General features: G+C 42.6%; 1 protein-coding gene across 1 annotated transcript in view; it reads left to right on the plus strand.

Annotated features, from left to right (window-relative positions):
* Nucleotides 1-13995, plus strand: part of KIF1B (kinesin family member 1B) — a 68465-nt gene extending 54470 nt beyond the window's left edge. Inside the window, exons 33-47 of the mRNA XM_062507426.1 lie at nt 832-940; nt 1545-1611; nt 2319-2403; nt 2661-2766; nt 6324-6438; nt 6977-7110; nt 7589-7650; nt 8332-8477; nt 8723-8962; nt 9349-9420; nt 10038-10159; nt 10905-11054; nt 11521-11713; nt 12303-12421; nt 13190-13995. Coding sequence (XP_062363410.1) covers nt 832-940; nt 1545-1611; nt 2319-2403; nt 2661-2766; nt 6324-6438; nt 6977-7110; nt 7589-7650; nt 8332-8477; nt 8723-8962; nt 9349-9420; nt 10038-10159; nt 10905-11054; nt 11521-11713; nt 12303-12421; nt 13190-13232 — 1763 coding nt within the window. The 3' untranslated portion in view covers nt 13233-13995. The remainder of the gene's footprint in view (nt 1-831; nt 941-1544; nt 1612-2318; nt 2404-2660; nt 2767-6323; nt 6439-6976; nt 7111-7588; nt 7651-8331; nt 8478-8722; nt 8963-9348; nt 9421-10037; nt 10160-10904; nt 11055-11520; nt 11714-12302; nt 12422-13189) is intronic.
* The last annotated feature ends 3671 nt before the right edge of the window (nt 13996-17666 follow it).

The following is a 17666-nucleotide window of genomic DNA, read 5'->3' on the forward strand; positions in this document are numbered from 1 at the left end:
AAAATCCCAGTCAGAATATACAGGAACAAAGCTTTTAAAATGTTCCCATTTGCAAAAATGTAATGAGTGAACAGATAAGAGCAGGCATGTAATGGTAACTAAAATGTATGATGTGTGAGGGAGTATTAGGTTATTTCTAGAATTTAAGCTGTCTCATTATTTTTTTAAACATGGTTTATCCCTACATTTGTATGAAAGGAATTAGAGGGGATCTGGCTGGTTATACTCACTAATGCCAAGAGATAAGGAGCCCAGAAAAATACTTTGGCAGGATTAGGGCTCTGGAATAAGTCTTGTTCTGCCTTCTTACATATACAATATGTTAACCAAGTGGGGCAGGAGTCTGGCAGTTTGTAACATGAAGAAGTGAAGACTGAAGTTTTAAGTTCTATTCTTTTCCTCTTGTGTGGGGAAGGTGAAATGTACTTAATGGGTGAGTAATACTGCAGATGAACAGAACTCAGCAATTCTAAATCACAAACTGTTAAGACATAAAGTACCTGATGCACATTTGAGGAAATTTCTTCTCTGTGGATCTAGAGGGACTGTGTATTTTTTCAAGCTCTTTGGATGCACTTTTGTTCCATTATTTAACTTCAAAAGTTTTTTCTATTCTAGTAACCTAGATTTAAAAAACAACACTCAGAGAAATAAAAATTGTTGTAAGCAATATAATTTTCATGGTAAAATCTGTGGTCTGCCTACATACACAAAATATTTAGGACCTCTGAAATGGCTCATTCCTGTGAGCCCTAAGCTTTACTTGTTCAGTCTTTGTAAGCCACTCTTTTTCTTCTTCTTTCTTTCTTTTTTTTTTTTTTTTTCTTTAAGTGCCAGCTACAAAGCTGAATACTATGAGCAAGCCCAGCTTGGGCCAGAGTGTGAGCAAATACGACCTCCTTGTGTGGTTTGAGATCAGTGAACTGGAGCCAACAGGGGAGTAAGTCCTGTATTACTATTGTGTGTTTGAAGAACAGTGGTTTATGGGATTTCTGGGGCTTTTTCCCTTTGTTCTGCTTGGACCAGGTTGATGTTTAGCAGTCACCATGGTGGGGGCCTGGCTGGTTTGCAGTGATAGGGTGTCCAATCTGCTGGCAGTAGCTGTCCCTGTTGGAAAGGACCAAAGTTACAGAGTGACTTCCTTTCACACCTGGGGCATCCTTCCATGGTGGAATTCTAGGCACAGGTGCTGGGAAGGCTTCCCTGTGTAGCCCATGAGTTAGGATTCTCTGGGACACTGGAGACTTTATGCTCCAAGTCACTTAGCAAACTCTGTTTAGTGTTCATCTCTGCTACAGAGGAGGTTTTCCCCAACAGGGTTTTAGGGGTTATATTGAGAAGTGAGTTCCACAGTTCTCCATTAGTACTGGAAGTACAGTGGATGGTACTTCCACATTTCACTGATCCTGCAATGCCAGAGAAAGCCTTGGAGAGTAGGTAGAAAGACACACTCTTATGTCTTCAGCTGCTCCCAGGAGAGGAAACTGCTGTCAGCAGAAGCTGCTGTACATCTTTCCTACCTGCTGATTCCCTGTCTCACACAGGTACATCCCTGCCATAGTGGATCACACCGGGGGCCTGCCCTGCCAGGGCACCTTCCTGCTGCACCAGGTACTGATAAAAGCTGTGGAACAGCTTGTGTCATCTCTGCAGGAGGGAGGGGATGCTGCTGGCTGGGGTTTGCATCTCCTGTCCCACACAGCTGTGCAGTGACACTCAGGCTCTCCCAGTCTGTTGGCTTTGGGCTGTGAGGAGATTGCCTGGCCCCCAAGTATTGCTGTTCCTGTTGCTTTTCAGTGGGCATGCCACTTGTAAAAGATGATAGCCTTTGAAAAAGCAGGAACCTTTGGGACCAGATTTGTGCCTTCAGTGTTGCCTGACATCTCTAAGAAAACAGAAGAATCCTGTGGACTCAGCTTCCATTTGTTCTCTCTCATTGCTTGTGGTTATGACACATAATCTATGAATTGCATAGATTCAATGCATCTTAAATGCCTCTTATAATCCTTAGTAATATTTTGTCTCTAGCTAGATTTTAAAGATAATCCTAGTTAAATATGGTTTATAAGTTTAAAGTTATATTTTTTTCTGCTCTGTGAAGTGAGGAGGGGGAAGCATTTAATTTCTTTGACATATGAGAATATAACATCCCCTTGAAGTGAATTTTAGGGCCCTGAAACAAAAAGGTGCCTGTTCACTTACAGACTAGTTTAAATGTTATTAATTACTTCACTTTTGCAGTATAAGTGCAGAATAGACAATGTGTGTGTGTGTGTGTGTGAGCACTTGAGCACTGTTTTGTTTCTGAACTCTCCCAGGGAATCCAGCGCAGAATCACAGTCACCATTATCCATGAGAAGGGCAGTGAGCTGCACTGGAAAGATGTGAGAGAGCTGGTGGTTGGTGAGTAAATGCTTTTGCATCTTGCTCTGTAAGGAAGAAAAACTATTACTGGTAATTTCTCTGTATCAGATTCTGTCATTTTTATGAGCACTGCCTGTCAGAAGAGGATTTTGAAAAAGATCCAGAGGAAAAACTTAAGTTTTGCAACTTCCACTTACAGCTGCTCATTAATCATGTAGTTTGAAATGGTATTTGGGAAAACAAATTCCTTTCATGTTGCAGTTTGAATTTTAATTGATTCCTCCTCCCCTTTTCAGGGCGTATAAGAAATAAAGCAGAGGTAGATGAAGCTGCTGTGGATGCCATTTTGTCTTTGAATATTATCTCTGCAAAATACCTGAAGTCCTCTCACAGCTCCAACAGGTAAGTGAATGAAGTGAGCACTCCAGCAGGAATCTGAAATTTCTTTTACCTCTGATGTGTAGGCAGGATGTTTGGGAAGCTGGGAATGTGGCTAATTATTAAATGTAGAATTCCATGGGCACAGAACACACTGGTAGAGAACAAACATCACTGTAAATTCTTGCTAATGCTGAAATCTGGTGATCCCCGTGAAGGGTTTGCTGATGATGCCTCTGAATTACTTTCCATGTGTATGGACCCTCCAGGGTGGATGGAAGTGGTGGATCTCTGCTGCAGCAGAGATGGACTCAAACCTTCCTCCCCTCTGGAAACAACTACTCAGAGCCCCATTCCAGGGATATTCCTCCTTTGCACCAGCTGAATGCTGGAACCAGGATCCTTCTAAGCACTGGAACTCTTCCTTGTCTGTTAGAGGCCTGGACTATGAAACACCTGTAGCATTAAAGTGGGTTTGGGATGCTGCTGCTGCCTCTCTGCCACCTGGTGTCTGTAAAGGCAGGGGGTTGGCAGTTATTGCCTTCCTCCCAGAAGTGTTTGCATCAATGGATTGCTATAACTGGGAAATAGGGAGACTGTTGCTGGTTTCCTGTCTGGTACTATTGGATTTGCAGTTGGAAAAGCCCTGTGCTTTCTGTGTGGTTTGAATAAATTCCTCTATGTCTCTGTAGTTTTCTGCAAGGTGGGCAGCTTGGGTGAAGGATGAGTGTGATGAAGCTCCTGGCCATCTCATCCCAACATGCCCAGGTTTAAGTTGTGAGATGAGTGCATGGCAGCGTGGTGGAATGGGATTGAGGCCCTGGTGAGGGATGTCTTATGTTTGCTCATTGTCTGCAGACTTGTTTACTGCTTTCCGTGGGGTTTTTAAACTTTGTTTTGTTTTTTAAGTCCACTTGTTCTGTTCCTCTCAGCCATTGCTTTTCTGTTCTGCTTTTGGCTGCACTAACTGAAGTTCTTTCTATGTTTTTACAGGCTCTTTCTTGATAAGGATATACCTAGGTATTTTCTGTTTGCTTCCTTTGTACATAAAGATTCTTGAAAATAGAATGCTTTATGTCCCATTTGTATTGCTGCCACTTCCCTCAGCTTTTACTGAATTCTGTTAGCACACATCTTAGTTCTTCCAGAAGTAGTTTTCTTCCTCCTCCTGCCCCTCTTCCTCCATGTCAGAAGGTTATTCAGGTGCACTTCACTGGGGGACTTGTGAAGGTGAACTTTCCTTCACATGTGAGAGTAAGATAATTTCCTTTGTGCAGTCTTTATGATTTTCTTGATATGCTGTCAAATATAGACCCTTTTTGTAGTCCTTGCTGTTTTCTTCCCTTGTTTTGTATTAAAGAACTAAATTTGGAATTTCTCCCTGTCTCTGACTCTGTAATGCTGCTTGTTGGAAGGACCAAGCCAAGCACTGAATTATGAGGTTACTTGAATTGCTCTGATCAAATAGCAGTGGCTGCCATGTGACTGCTATTCAGCCTCGGTTCTGGGGCTGGAACTGCATGTGAAATTTAACCCTCTGGTTGCCACTCCTTAGTTTACCAGCTGGCAGAGAAGCCAGAGCTGCAGTAGCTGCCCAGGCTGGATTCCTGTCTCACCTTCCCAGTGGGATCCCAGCCCTGGTGGCTGCACAGTTGGGGCACTTTGCATTCTGTGCTCTGCCTCTGGAGAAGAGAAGACAGTCTTCAGTGTTCCTAGTTCACCACCTTTCACTAAATGCCAGATCCACTTCAGAATCAGTTTTAACAGCACATTTCACCTGTCTCTCCTGTATTCCATGCTTTGTGTATTCTGTGCTCCCTTTTCCTCCGTGTGCCCTTGGCTGTGCTGAGTTTGCTCCCTTCTGCTTTTTGTCTCCCTCTAGAGCTATTGAAGCAAGTTCTGGTTTGGACAGGCAAAGCTGTGTGTTTACCTTCCTGGCTAGAAAAGACCCACTAAAATAACTGCCTCAAAGCTGTGCTTGAGTTCTTGGCGTTTGTCCAGACATCATTTGACTCGAGAGGGTGGTAGTATTTCTGCACTGAGGAGCATTTACACCTGAATTCTCTCTCATTGAGGAGAAGTCTTGTTTGGCAAATGGTGCAGAGCTGATGGTTAGGCTGTGTACAGTGGTTTTTCCATCTGTCATCAGATAGGTTTTACAATTTTCTCTTCCACCCTGAGAGTACATCTGGAATTTCCTAGAAATTGAAAAAATTGCCTGCTGTCGTGTCATGATGAAAGTTTAAAATGAAAATACTCAACACAGATGTGTAAAGGCTTAGAAGACAACTGTGCTCTTTGCCTAATCTAACTCAAATGATGAGGATTATTACTTTACAGTGCTTCACGGTGTTTTTAAAGCTGCCAATTACTTGGCCTTTAGATTATGTTTCTCTGTATTTTTAATAGAAACAACATATTTAGATGTAGTTTCCTAAATATGGTTCTTCAGACACAAGCAGCATCTAGCAGTGTTCTCACTTGACTGCAGTTTGTGGTGCCTTTATGTTTTAGTTTGGAATTGTGTAATTCCTATCAGAGAACGGGGATTCTTGGGAGCTCTGTTTGAGATCTAACTCTTTGTTTCTGCTCTTTCATGTTTCATGTTTCTTTTTGTTTTGCTTTGTATTTTCTTATTTCTTCTACCCCCATCCTGCTGTTTGTCCTTTGTCTTTAGTTTCATCTTTTATTTTTCTGAGTTGGGAATTAGTACAGAAACTCTTCAGATATTTAACTTATTTTAAAAAATAATATACATGAAGAACTTTCCTTCTTTTAGTATCAGTCATTTGGACTCAAAATGGGTTAAAAAATAGGAAGAAGATTAGGGAGGGAAATGATATAGAGGTGATGAAGAATGAATACCTTCTGTTTCTGTTAGTAGTGTGGAAAGGTGTGCTGAGTTCCTGAATAAGGGCATAGGTCTTCTTGCCAAAGGGACCTTCCTGCAATCAGTCACTGCCTGTGTGAGAGGAGAAAGCTCATTTCCCCAGGCCCCTGCTGGAGAGGAGAGTGTAATGATGCCTTTAGATGTGGTGATTTAGCTGTGCTGTGTGTGATGCTGTCTCACTTTTTACTTGAACCTTCTGGATTGCTGGGGTAGACCTGTGGGAGCTTCCAGATCCTCTCTTTCTTTGTCCCACACTGAAGAAATGTCTTACAGAAGACCTAAAACATGGTGTAGAATGAGTGTTGCTTATGAAAAAGAATCTTCCCATCTTTCTAAAACATTCTGTTTGAATTTTAAAAAGAATCTTCAGCTGGGCTGAATTGCACTCTAAACAGTAGAAATGAATTTTCTCTGTTCAGAAACAATTATTTAGTGCTGACTTCCCTGTAGTGCTATGACAGCTTTTGTTTTCTACATTCCCTCATTTGTCTTTTAGATGAGTCTTCTCCATAACAGGCTGTGGTTTGAGGTAGAAGTAAATGGTCTTGGAAATAAAGAGAAGGTTTTTGCTTCAAGTCATTGTTATCCACATCACTGGAGGAAGATGTCAGGGAAAAGATGCTTTACACCGAGTGATGAGAGGGCTGCAGAGGAACTCCTGCTGTTGACCTCGTACTGTGCTTTCTTCCAGGACTTTCTACCGGTTCGAGGCAGTTTGGGATAGTTCCTTGCACAACTCCCTCCTGCTCAATCGAGTGACACCGTACGGGGAGAAGATCTACATGACTCTTTCTGCCTACCTGGAGGTGAGACACCAATGCCTTCTTGCTGGCTATGAAGTATTTGAGACACGACACAGAGCACTTGAGAGGAATGGATTCAGAAGTGATTTGAATCCTGAAGCCAGTAAGAGTATGTATTCATTTCCTGAGAACAGGATGGGAAAAATCACAGTTAACTCACAGTTAACATCTTGATATCAAGGTATTACTGCCTTGCAACACAAAAGCTACTGGTGGTGCTACCTTTTTGTGGCTTGTTTTATCTATCTTTGTATCTGAAAATCCACTGGGATCAGTGAACATTGCTGTGTAAGTACTGCTGTTAACAAACAGTGGCTTAGCTCTTGGCTTTGTGTGCGAGACACTGTTGTTTTGTGTAGTAAAATCTTTTCACTCATGAGATGCATCAAGAAATCTGACAGTTCTCTTTCATAGATAACACATATGAAAACTCTTCACCAAAGACCCAAACAAAGATTTCAAAAGCTGTCCCACTGAGGGCAGCAGTGTAGCTTGGCACGGTTGGCTGCAGCCATTCATTCACTGCTGGTGTTCCTCTTAGCTCGACCACTGCATCCAGCCTGCTGTGATCACCAAGGATGTTTGCATGGTGTTCTACTCCCGGGATGCCAAGATCTCCCCACCGCGCTCCCTGCGCAGCCTCTTTGGCAGCGGCTACTCCAAATCCCCAGACTCGTGAGTGCACTTACAGTTCTGCTCTTGATGGGTTTTGTCAGTATTTGTGAAATATGAAAACTCTGAAATATTGAAACTCTACCTATGATGGGTTCTCCAGTTTGGTTTTCAGTGTTCTTGCATTTATTTCACTAAAACTCTCATGGTTTCTCTCTTTACTGACCTCTTTTTCAGACTGACAGAGTTGGGAAAAGGGGTCCATTTTTCAAGCTTGCACATAGATGACCTTGATCCTGACCTGGAATTTACTGCAGCATGTGCTCTCCAAGTCCAGTGCAGAGTGGGGAGGGAACATGGGGGAAATGCCATTTTTGGGGATCTTGCAGTCTGTTCTGGCTGTTTTGCACAAGAGTAGAATTGAGATCTAGTTCTAACTAACAACTATACTTAAAAGTCTGCTTTGGAACCACTGAGTTAAAGCTGAAGGACTTTATTTCTGAAGATAATATTTTTTTTGTTTCTGCTTTCCTGTGAACAGCAATCGAGTAACTGGGATCTATGAACTGAGTTTATGCAAAATGGCAGACACAGGAAGTCCAGGTAAGCAGTGACTGGGTGTTCCAGTGATAAAAATGAAATACTGCAAAAATTTCTCTGGCAGAATGGAGCAAACATTTCTGTCCTGATCACAAGCAGTTCCTGTGTTTCATAGGAGCAATGCTATTCCATAAAATACTTAGTCAGGCTTTTACTTTAGACTCAGGTCTGTGTTTACCATTGGTGAACAAGGATTCACTGGAAACTTGATGTTTTCTGACATGGGTAACTCAGGACACTGAGCACGTGTACCCGAGTCTTAGGGGCATAATCCATGGCTCATGACTAACAGTTGAGACTGGGTTTTGCAGCAGTGGAGCTTTTTCTTGTGTTTTGAAGATGTTGCTGATTTCTGATGTCAGCTTCACCACTTGGAAGGAATGTAGTTCGTGGTGCATCTGTGTATTTTTATTTGAAGATGTAGAAACTGTAGTCCTTGTGTTGAATTAGACTGAACAGGAGTTTGCGTTATATCTTGGTCAATAGAAAATAGGTGAAAGAAGTAAAAATGCTGGACTAAATCAGATATCTTTGGTTGTGTATTTGCAGGTAATGAAATCTTTGTGTTGTGTATTTCCAGCCAAACAGCAGAAGTGCTGGTCCTTTGCAAATTGCTGATTGTCTCTTAGTGACACCCCTCTGGCTATGGTTTTTACACCTCTCATGATGTTTTTTACTGCTCAGGAATGCAGAGGAGGAGGAGGAAAGTCCTGGATACTTCTGTGGCATATGTGAGGGGAGAAGAGAACCTGGCAGGCTGGAGGCCCAGGGGTGACAGCCTCATTCTAGAGCATCAGTGGGAACTGGAGAAACTGGAGCTGCTGCATGAGGTGAGTAAAGAGATCGAAGTCAAGATATAAATAAATTCTCCTGGCAGAAAAGATACAAAGTTGTATGGCTGACTGCTGAGTAGAGTCTTCAGCTCAGAATCTCAGTGTATTCAACGAAGGTAAATTCACTTTCCAGTGCCACTGTAAACTCCCTTCCCTGGGGAAAGTTACTGGTATGAATAGTAAAGGATTCTTAAGAATTCAGTGTCTGTAAAACTGGCAATACTGATTTCTTTTCTTACTAGGTGGAGAAAACCCGACATTTTCTTCTGCTTCGTGAGAAGCTTGGTGACAGCATCCCCAAGTCCCTGAGTGACTCGTTGTCTCCCAGCCTGAGCAGTGGAACCCTCAGCACCTCCACCAGCATCTCCTCTCAGATTTCAACCACGACCTTCGAGAGCGCGGTGACGCCCAGCGAGAGCAGCGGCTACGACTCGGCCGACATCGAGAGCCTGGTGGACAGGGAGAAGGAGCTGGCCACCAAGGTATGGCACGGGGCAACCATCCTGCTGGCAGCTGGGGTGCCAGAGGGGATTACAGGTCAATCAGGAACTTCTCAGATACCTTGGTGAATAGCCAGTATTGGGAGAGTTTTATTTTAACTTCTTGGTTAGTGAAATAAGCCCCTCTCACCAACCAGTGCTGCTGGAGGTTATTCACCTGTGTTAGTGGTTCTATAAAAACTTCCTAATTTTATCAAGTGAATTGATTATTCCCCTCTTCTGATTTTTCATAGCAGTTTAGTATTTGTTTTTTCTTCCATGAACTGCCAAGTGTGTCTTGGCAAATCACTTACTCTGTTCAGATTTCTCAGAAAATGTAAATACAAAATTCTCAATGTCTCATTTGTTTCCCCTCACCCCACCTTTAGTGTCTGCAGCTTCTTACTCATACCTTCAATCGGGAATTCAACCAGGTCTACAACAGCATCAGTGATTGTAAGGTAAATATTTCATGTAATATTTTATTGTAATACACTCTATTTGTACTAAAATAGCAGCATGTTTGTGGGTCATGGAATCGGCTGATACTATGAAAAGGTAAACCACTTTATATTAATTTATTATCTTTTATTTTCAGTCCATTGGAAGCATTTGGCTATTCAGCATCAGGCTCCAAAGGCCATGGCAGGAATTGGAAATGGTGTGGACTTGGACTGTAGTGCAGTTCCCAGTTTATTAGCAGACTCCTGCTGTTTTTCCCTACATACACTCTCCCTATGTAGAAGGATAAACTCTTAAAAATTCTACCTGTAGGCAAAGGGAACACCAAGTTTCAAACTGGATGATGTTTTATCCACTGAGGAAGTCAGAGTGGGATTAATCAGAAGTGTAGGACATTTGCAATAACGAGCTGTGTCTGCATAAGTGCTGCTGTATTTCTGCCCCCACGTGGGTTTGTGGTGGTTTGTGTGAAGATTTGTCTACTGAGTAGGGGAGCAGCTGATGAAAAAGCCTTTCTGTTGTCTGACCCTTCCCTGCTGAAAGCCATTTTCAGCCAGGAGTGAACATCAGCTACAGCCCAGTGCTGAGATGCTTCCCCTGTGTTTTCTCCTTGCAGCTCTCAGATATTTCTCCCATCGGGCGGGACCCGTCCGTGTCCAGTTTCAGCAGTGCAACCCTCACCCCCTCCTCCACCTGCCCTTCTCTGGTGGATTCCAGGTGCAATTCAGTTGATCAGAAGTAAGTGTGATGTATTAAAAGGAAAGCATCACTTTTCAGTGCTTCACAGATCTCTTTACTGTTTCCTGAGTTCTTTTTCCTCTTTTCTTCCTTTTCCTTACTTTCAGACATTTCTCTGTACAACCCCCTTGCCTTACTTCTCCAGTCACTCTGCACAATTATTTTTCCCCATTTGGTTCTTTTGAAGTGTTTTTTTTCCCCTTTGTTGGGGGAAGAGTCAGATGCTTGTCATTCCAGTGACTAGTGCATCTACAGTCTGCAGAGTCCACACATTTTTTCAGAGGTCTATTGAAAAGCTCTACTAATAACGACCCAGAATAAACCAGTTTGGTCATTAATCTCTGTTTATCTTTCTCAGCTGTATCCATACAAGATATTTTTTATGAAATTTGGAATAACTATGTAGTAAAAGACATAATTTGTACTTTCTCAGTTCAGCATGCCTGAGGGAGGAGTGCTGAGGAAGTAGAACATTTTACATCAAACTAGTAGGAAGTATATCTGTGTTGTGACTATGTTTAGCAGGAGAAACAAGGTAGAAGTAGTGGGGAAACAACTTACTAGCAGTTACTATAAGTTTTATTCCACAGATATCAAGGGAAAATGGTATTTAATATTGTACAAAAGGATCCCAGTGTTCTGCAGTAAATCTGGGCTGGAGGGTGGAACTTCAAACTGGCCTGTAGATGTAGTTTAAATTCCACTGTCACATGATTTACTTTTTTCCCCTCTACTTATTTTAAAGGACACCAGAAGCAAATTCTCGTGCCTCCAGTCCCTGTCATGAGGTGGAACAGTTCCAGATAATTCCTGCAGTAGAAACTTCCTACCTTGCCAGAGCTGGAAAGAACGAGTTCCTAAACCTTGTTCCTGATATTGAGGAAATCAGACCAGGGTGAGGTTGTTTTATTGTTGTGTGGTCACGGCTTCCTGAGAACCATCCCAAAGGCTTTCTGAAATTTGTTGGTTCTGTGCCTCATTTGAAGAAGAAAAATGAACAGGTGATAGCAGAGCTGCAGCGTCCTCTCTCGTGGATTGGGGAAGGTTGTGTTGATATTTGATCTTTGTAGTTTGTTCCTTGCATTTACTTAATGAACAGGACTTGCAGTGACTCAAATATGTTTGTTATCATCAAACCATGGCTGCAGTTCACTGAAGCAGAGATCTCTGGGGACCTTCTTTCCCTCAGACTTTTGCATAATTGTTGAAAACACAATTCAGCTTGTTTTAGAAGAGCTTTTTCAGAATACTGTTGCAGAAAAAACAGATTAAGGATCAAATGTTCTTACAGTGTTTTGCAGTTAATAGGGATACTCAGGGGAAAATCTATTTCTGTTTTGATGTGGGTTTGTTTTTTCCAGCTCTGTGGTGTCAAAGAAAGGATACCTGCACTTCAAGGAGCCACTCTCCAGCTCCTGGGCCAAGCACTTCGTGGTGGTTCGCCGTCCCTATGTTTTTATTTATAACAGTGACAAAGATCCTGTAGAAAGAGGAATCATAAACTTATCCACAGCTCAGGTGGAATACAGTGAGGATCAACAGGCAATGGTAAAGGTCAGTCTGACAGCTGTTGTGTATTTATCCATAAAGCAAGAACTTTACAAGTAGCAGTGCATCTGTATCATTGTGTGTGTCATCTCTGATCTGAGGAAAATGGATCTGAGTTGTGGAGACATTGGGGATCCTGCCCACAAAGTTCCCAGTTTGTTCAGGGTTTCTTATGGTTTTGGACACAGTTGTACCAGAGAGTGACCCTGACTGCTGTCACACATCAGATCAGCTTTTAGGAGCATGCATTGCTGCCGTCACCCTGCATGTTTTTGCAGCTTCCTTTGTATGGTTTTTTTTTTGAGGGGCTTATATGTTTTGTTTGTTTTAAAAACAAAACCCCACATAACAACACATACAAACATCCTGCAAGGAGTCAAATGAACTCTACTGGTCCATCTCAGGAGCCCTTAAACCCCACACTCAGCAGTTAAGACTCTGTTTTGTAGAAGATGATGACTAATAATGCCCTGGAAATCCTCAGTGAAACATAAATGAAAGAGGAATGTGGCAGAGCAGATTCTCTCGGAGAGGAAATGAGCATCAGCCTCTGTGCTTGTGGACTTTGTATTTTAAATTGTCCTTCATGTTGCAGACACCCAACACGTTTGGAGTGTGCACAAAGCACCGTGGAGTCCTGCTCCAGGCCATCAATGACAAGGACATGAACGACTGGTTATACGCCTTTAACCCTCTCCTTGCTGGCACAATTCGGTAAGAGGAGCTCCTGTGCAGCCAGGCTGCAGAGGGAGACGGTTGGTCACAGATTTTAGTCTTGTTCTGAGGAATCTGACAAGATGTGGGAACTGGAGGAGGGAGGAGAGTAGGCAGAAAAAAAACCCAAAACAATCAGAAAACAAGACAGCCCTGTATTTCAGGAACTGTAGGGGCTGTTGTTTTGGCTTGTGATGTTCTGAACAGCCATGTCCAGTTTGAACATGTGTGGGTTGCTACATTTGTGGACGACAAGAGGGTTTCCTTGTATTGCCATTTTACAAGTTTATAAAGTTTCTTACTTCCTCTGTGCTGGACTACCTTTTTAGGTTCTTGATTATGAGCTAATGCAGAAATTACATTCTCTTTTTATAACTTCTCTGCAGCCTTTCCATTATCATGGACAGCCCCTGCTTGCTAGACAGATTTTATTCCACTTAAGTAGTTCTTCCTTTCAGCAAAAAACCCCCAAAACCAAAAAAACAACGCTGTTACTTTGCAGCATCAAAATAATTTCTTGGTTAGCATCAAATAATTCGTGAACAGTGCAGCTGTCTTAAATGATCACTTCTCCCATTAAAGAAGCAGAGCAGAGAAGTGAGAATTCTTTCTCATTACAGTCCTGGATCCATTTTACTTTCTTAACATATGGAGCAAACTAGAAATGTACCAAAGGATTAAAACAAAAAAAAGTGGATAACCTTTGGGGAGGGAGGAAAAATAAACTTCCAGAATTCACCAACTGTTTTTTCACTTTTTTTTGTACAGGTCAAAACTGGCTCGAAGACGCACGGGCCAGATGAAGTACTGAGTCCATGCAATGTTCTCATCTGTTCTCCCCACCCACCTTCCCATAGATAGTGTTATCTCTCATTTTCTCTTTGTGATTCTTGACGGTTTCTCTTGTATGTAATCCTGTGGCTTAACATCCCCCACCTTCTCCACTCCTTCAGCACATTTTCTAGGTATCCTAACCCTACCTTGTTTCTTTTCACCTGTACCAGAATTGTACTAGTAGCATGTGGCCAAACAAAAAGAGAAAGAAAAAAAAAAATCAAAAAACTCGAGTGATTATGCACGACTCTAAAAAGAAAAAAAAAAAAAATTTCCTATAACAATTGTTTTCCCATTTCAACTGACCTGTTGGTGTCTGTCCCGCTGTCCATTGTCTGTCTAGACTGCTACAGGGTTTTCATTCAATTTGTGACTTGGCAGTGGTCATTGGTTCCCTCAGGGCAAAGTTCCAATGCCAGGGAAAGATAAATTGTTTAATGGAGACATTACCCAGCCAGGAACTGCAATCGCTCCTCAGGCTTTCTGGATCCAGCCTCTAAGTTAAACTCTGTTGAAAGCTGATATTGGACAAATCTATCTGGGCAGACTGGATTTTGGACTTTGTGCAAGTTTCTGAGTACCCAGGGTGCAGCAGACTAAGGCATGAGCTAGAAGAAGTTAGGGAACAAACCAGAGGGGGCTGGCTAGAACAATCTTCCTTTAAACTCCTGCTGTGGGGGTTGCAGGTGAACAGTGCTTGCATTTAACTTTTTCCCAGAAGATTTTCCATCAACACTCACTCCTCAGCCTCTCAGCTGAGCTGAGCAGACTGTGCTGATATGAAAGGAAATAGACCACAGGCTGAAATATGAGATTAAATCCCAAAAATTTCAGATGCTCAAGCTGTGTATTTGACAGATGGGGAGTGTTAAATGGAAATGAAAGTGCAGTTGATCCTTGGATCACCATGGAGGGCAGATTCCCTCTTCCTGCTTTTAGTCCTGACTTCCAAGTTCTGCAGGAACAGTTCTCTCCTCTCTGGGAAGGGGTTTAGGACTCCCACAGCTGTGTCAGGGTAGCAGCTCTGCAGCATCATTCCCAAGGGCCTGTTTGTGCATCCCTTACCTGCAGTGCTCCCACGTCACCCCACCTGTCCATGGCAGCATCCAAGGTCCATGGAACAGCACCTGCAGTGTTATCCAGGGAGCTCAGGACACTTTCAATTCCTTTTGAAATAACTGCTGAGTGTCTCCTCATTTCCCCGCTGCAATTTTCATTAGCTAAACCCCACTGTCTTCAGAGTTAATCCTTCCTGGAGAATAGAGCAAGTGGATTCTGTTCCTGTTCTTGACCTCCAGTGTAAGTTCTTCTTGTGGCCAAAGCTTTGGTCCTTGCCCAAGAAAGAAGAGCAGAATAGATTTTCCTTTTGGGGAAGTGAACTCCTCTCTCTCAGTCAGGTGTTAGGTAGGTTGGGGGTGTGTGTGTCCTTCCCTGCTGTGTTATCCTTGCTTGCTGTACCTAGAAGCAGCCACACAGGGCTGGCTGTGATCCTGGCAGTGTAAAGGGATTTCATCTGGAGGCTCCAGCCTCTCAAGGGAGAGGTACAAGGGTTTGTGGCACTCTTGCAGAGGCACACCAGGCCCAGTGCAGCCCATAAAGCTCATTTGGGTTCAGGTCACGCCTCAGCCATGCCTGGGAGTTCTGTGACCACGTGTGCGTGGGACTGGAATCTGCTGGGAAAGGTCTTTGCTTTGTGGGGTTGCATGGTTCATGAAGTGCAGTGCACAGTGAGACCTCTTAACAGCCTGCAAGGCAAAGGAGCAGGGAGATGGAGTCTGACACTTGCTAGGACACATCTTTACATATCTCAAGGTAGTTCTCAAGCTGAATCAGGTGCTCATGCTGTCTCTGTGGTCCTCAGATTTATTTCAGAACTGGAAGCCAGAGGAAGGAGCATCCCGGGGACCCAGGAACATGATAGGATGGGGGGGGGGTTGTTTGTTTTTTTCCTTCTGTTTTTGTCTTAACTGTGTGTGATTGATACAGTGATGATATTCCTTTGTTATGCAACGATGATAAAGCACTTCCAGTGTGTGGATAAAACTGCTTGTCCTGCAGGATGGCTCCTCACACTGCAGCTAAGCTGATCTCAAGAATTAGGTTAATTCTAAGCATTAAGTTATTGCTATCATCACCACTGTTTATAATGACAGTGGAATCTGTTTGAGGAGACAGAGTGATTGAGGTGGTGGTGGTAGGTTGTGACACACTGAGAGCATTTTAACTTTCATCTGTTTCTTTTTTTTTAACTAGAAGTAAACTAGTTTTCTAAGTCTTTGCTTTGGATAAGCCAGAGAATGAACCAAGTGGATATAGGCATTGCACAAAATGATTAAGGGATCTTGCTTTAAAAGCAGGAAGACAGATACATATTTTATATTGAGTTTGAAGTGTTACAGTTGTTGCATAAATGTCAGTCTTCTTTCTTAAAACTCCAAGCAACTTCTGGTGTCTTGAGGTCTGAGTGAGGTCTGAAGAGCAGACTCTGTTTTTAAGCATCAGCATCTCTTAAAGCTGCATAATCTGTGACAAACTAGGTCCTTGTTGTGTGGAGTTCAAATGGGCATTTCTGTTTTCAGGTCTGACATAAAGGCAGACAAAGTTTTTCTGCAATTACTGAAGCCTGCTTTGAGACACTTGGGTTTCCCTACTTAAAACTGGACTGAAACCAATCCAAATTGTCTTTAAAGAGATAACAAACCAAACAGATAAACAAACAAAAAAGTGAATCTCCATTCACTTCAAAGCTTAGCCCACCATGTTAGAAAATTCTTTTTGGAAACGGATGAGGAAAGGCAAATCTGCTAAGTTGCCTTCTGGTGGCACTCCAGTGCCCATTCTTGGTTACCTGCTGTGTGTGTGTGGAGTCCCAGGGTCAGACAGCTCTGGGGACTCAGCCTCTGCAGAGGAGGCATCTGCTGTGGGCCTGCCAGCCCGTGAGGACACACACTCCAGGGAGCTTGGTGGGCATTCCCTGGGAAGAACAAGTGTCAGACTGTGCTGTATTTGGGTTTTTATGTTGCTTGCCAGAAGGAAGGAGAAAACTGTTCTTTTTGTCCATTGAAAATTATGTTGGCTCTTCCTGGGTATTTTTAAATTAAGGTAAGCCTCCTTTACTGTGTTCTAGAAACGCACTTTAAGTACTTTTTTAAAGAAGATTCCTGTACTCTGGGAATACAGAAGAGAAGGGAGCACTATTTCCAGAGAGTGACTTCCAGACTGCTGAGAAAAGGTTTTATTGGTCAATGTCTAATGGTTCTTATTACTGAGTAGCACAGTATTTCAAAGCAAAGACTTTACTTTTTGCTGCTTGTTACCTAATTTACAGGGATTTAATTTTATGTAATGTATTGTATATTTATACATCTGTAATTAATTGAACATTAGATAAGAAAGAGGATTAGCTTTGGTCTAACACCCACTGGTACTGAACTGCCTGTAGTCCTGCACACCTGAGTGGGGGTAGCTGATGCTGTGCTGGGTGTTTGCTGAAGATGCAGCTGCAGAGGAGGAAGGGTCCTGCTGCTGCTTGGAAGTGTTTGCTGGCTGTCCCCACAAACGGGGCTGACGAATGCATCTCTCTGTTGTAGTTACTAACCCAGTCTGGGTCTGGCTGTAGTGTCTGTAGCAGGATGTATTAACTTTGTGCTTCCTTATTTAAAAACATCAGCTGTTCAAGAACAAGACTGACTTTTGTTCAGAAGGCCATTTATGTGTTCTGTGTATTTGAAATCAAAACTAGTCCAACACTAACCAGATGATTGTGTCCAATGTTATTTGGAACAGGATGTAAATTGCTGGGATCAGCTGTGTATTCAGGAAACTGGTTTGGAGCTCCTAAGTCTTCAATTCTTAATGTTGCCAAGTGAATGGGCTGCCCCTGAGCAGTGCTGAAGTTCCCCCTTGCTTGCCTGGAAACCAGGGACTGGAAGCAGAGGGAGTCTTGAATGATCAGCACTTCCCAGGATCAGGTCTGAACTTTCCACTTTGCTTGTTCATACTTCATGTGCAGTTGGTTTTGGTTCCCGAATTTGGACATTAGACATACTCTTCACTGGAATACATCCCTTGGAATTGTGGTCCCATGGCCCTGTTAATCTCTGTACACAAGGTATACAAAGTAAATGCTGTTATAAGTGGCCTTCTTGAACAAATCTCTTTGCAAACTGATTTCATCCCAGCGAAGGAGTGTATCAACAACACTGTACATTAATTTCAGGTTTTCATTTTCTTATTTGATTTTGTAAATATATCAGATATTTGGAGCTTGAGTATACAAAATGTAAATATAGTTCATGTATTTGTACTAATTCTGATCCATTTGCTGTATAGCCTTAGGTGTGCAATGCAGATATCTAACTGTGTATGGTAACCTTGCACCACTGAATTGTTAGTGAACGAGGTGAAACAA

Source organism: Cinclus cinclus, chromosome 23, assembly GCF_963662255.1.
Source record: "Cinclus cinclus chromosome 23, bCinCin1.1, whole genome shotgun sequence".
Taxonomy (NCBI): domain Eukaryota; kingdom Metazoa; phylum Chordata; class Aves; order Passeriformes; family Cinclidae; genus Cinclus; species Cinclus cinclus.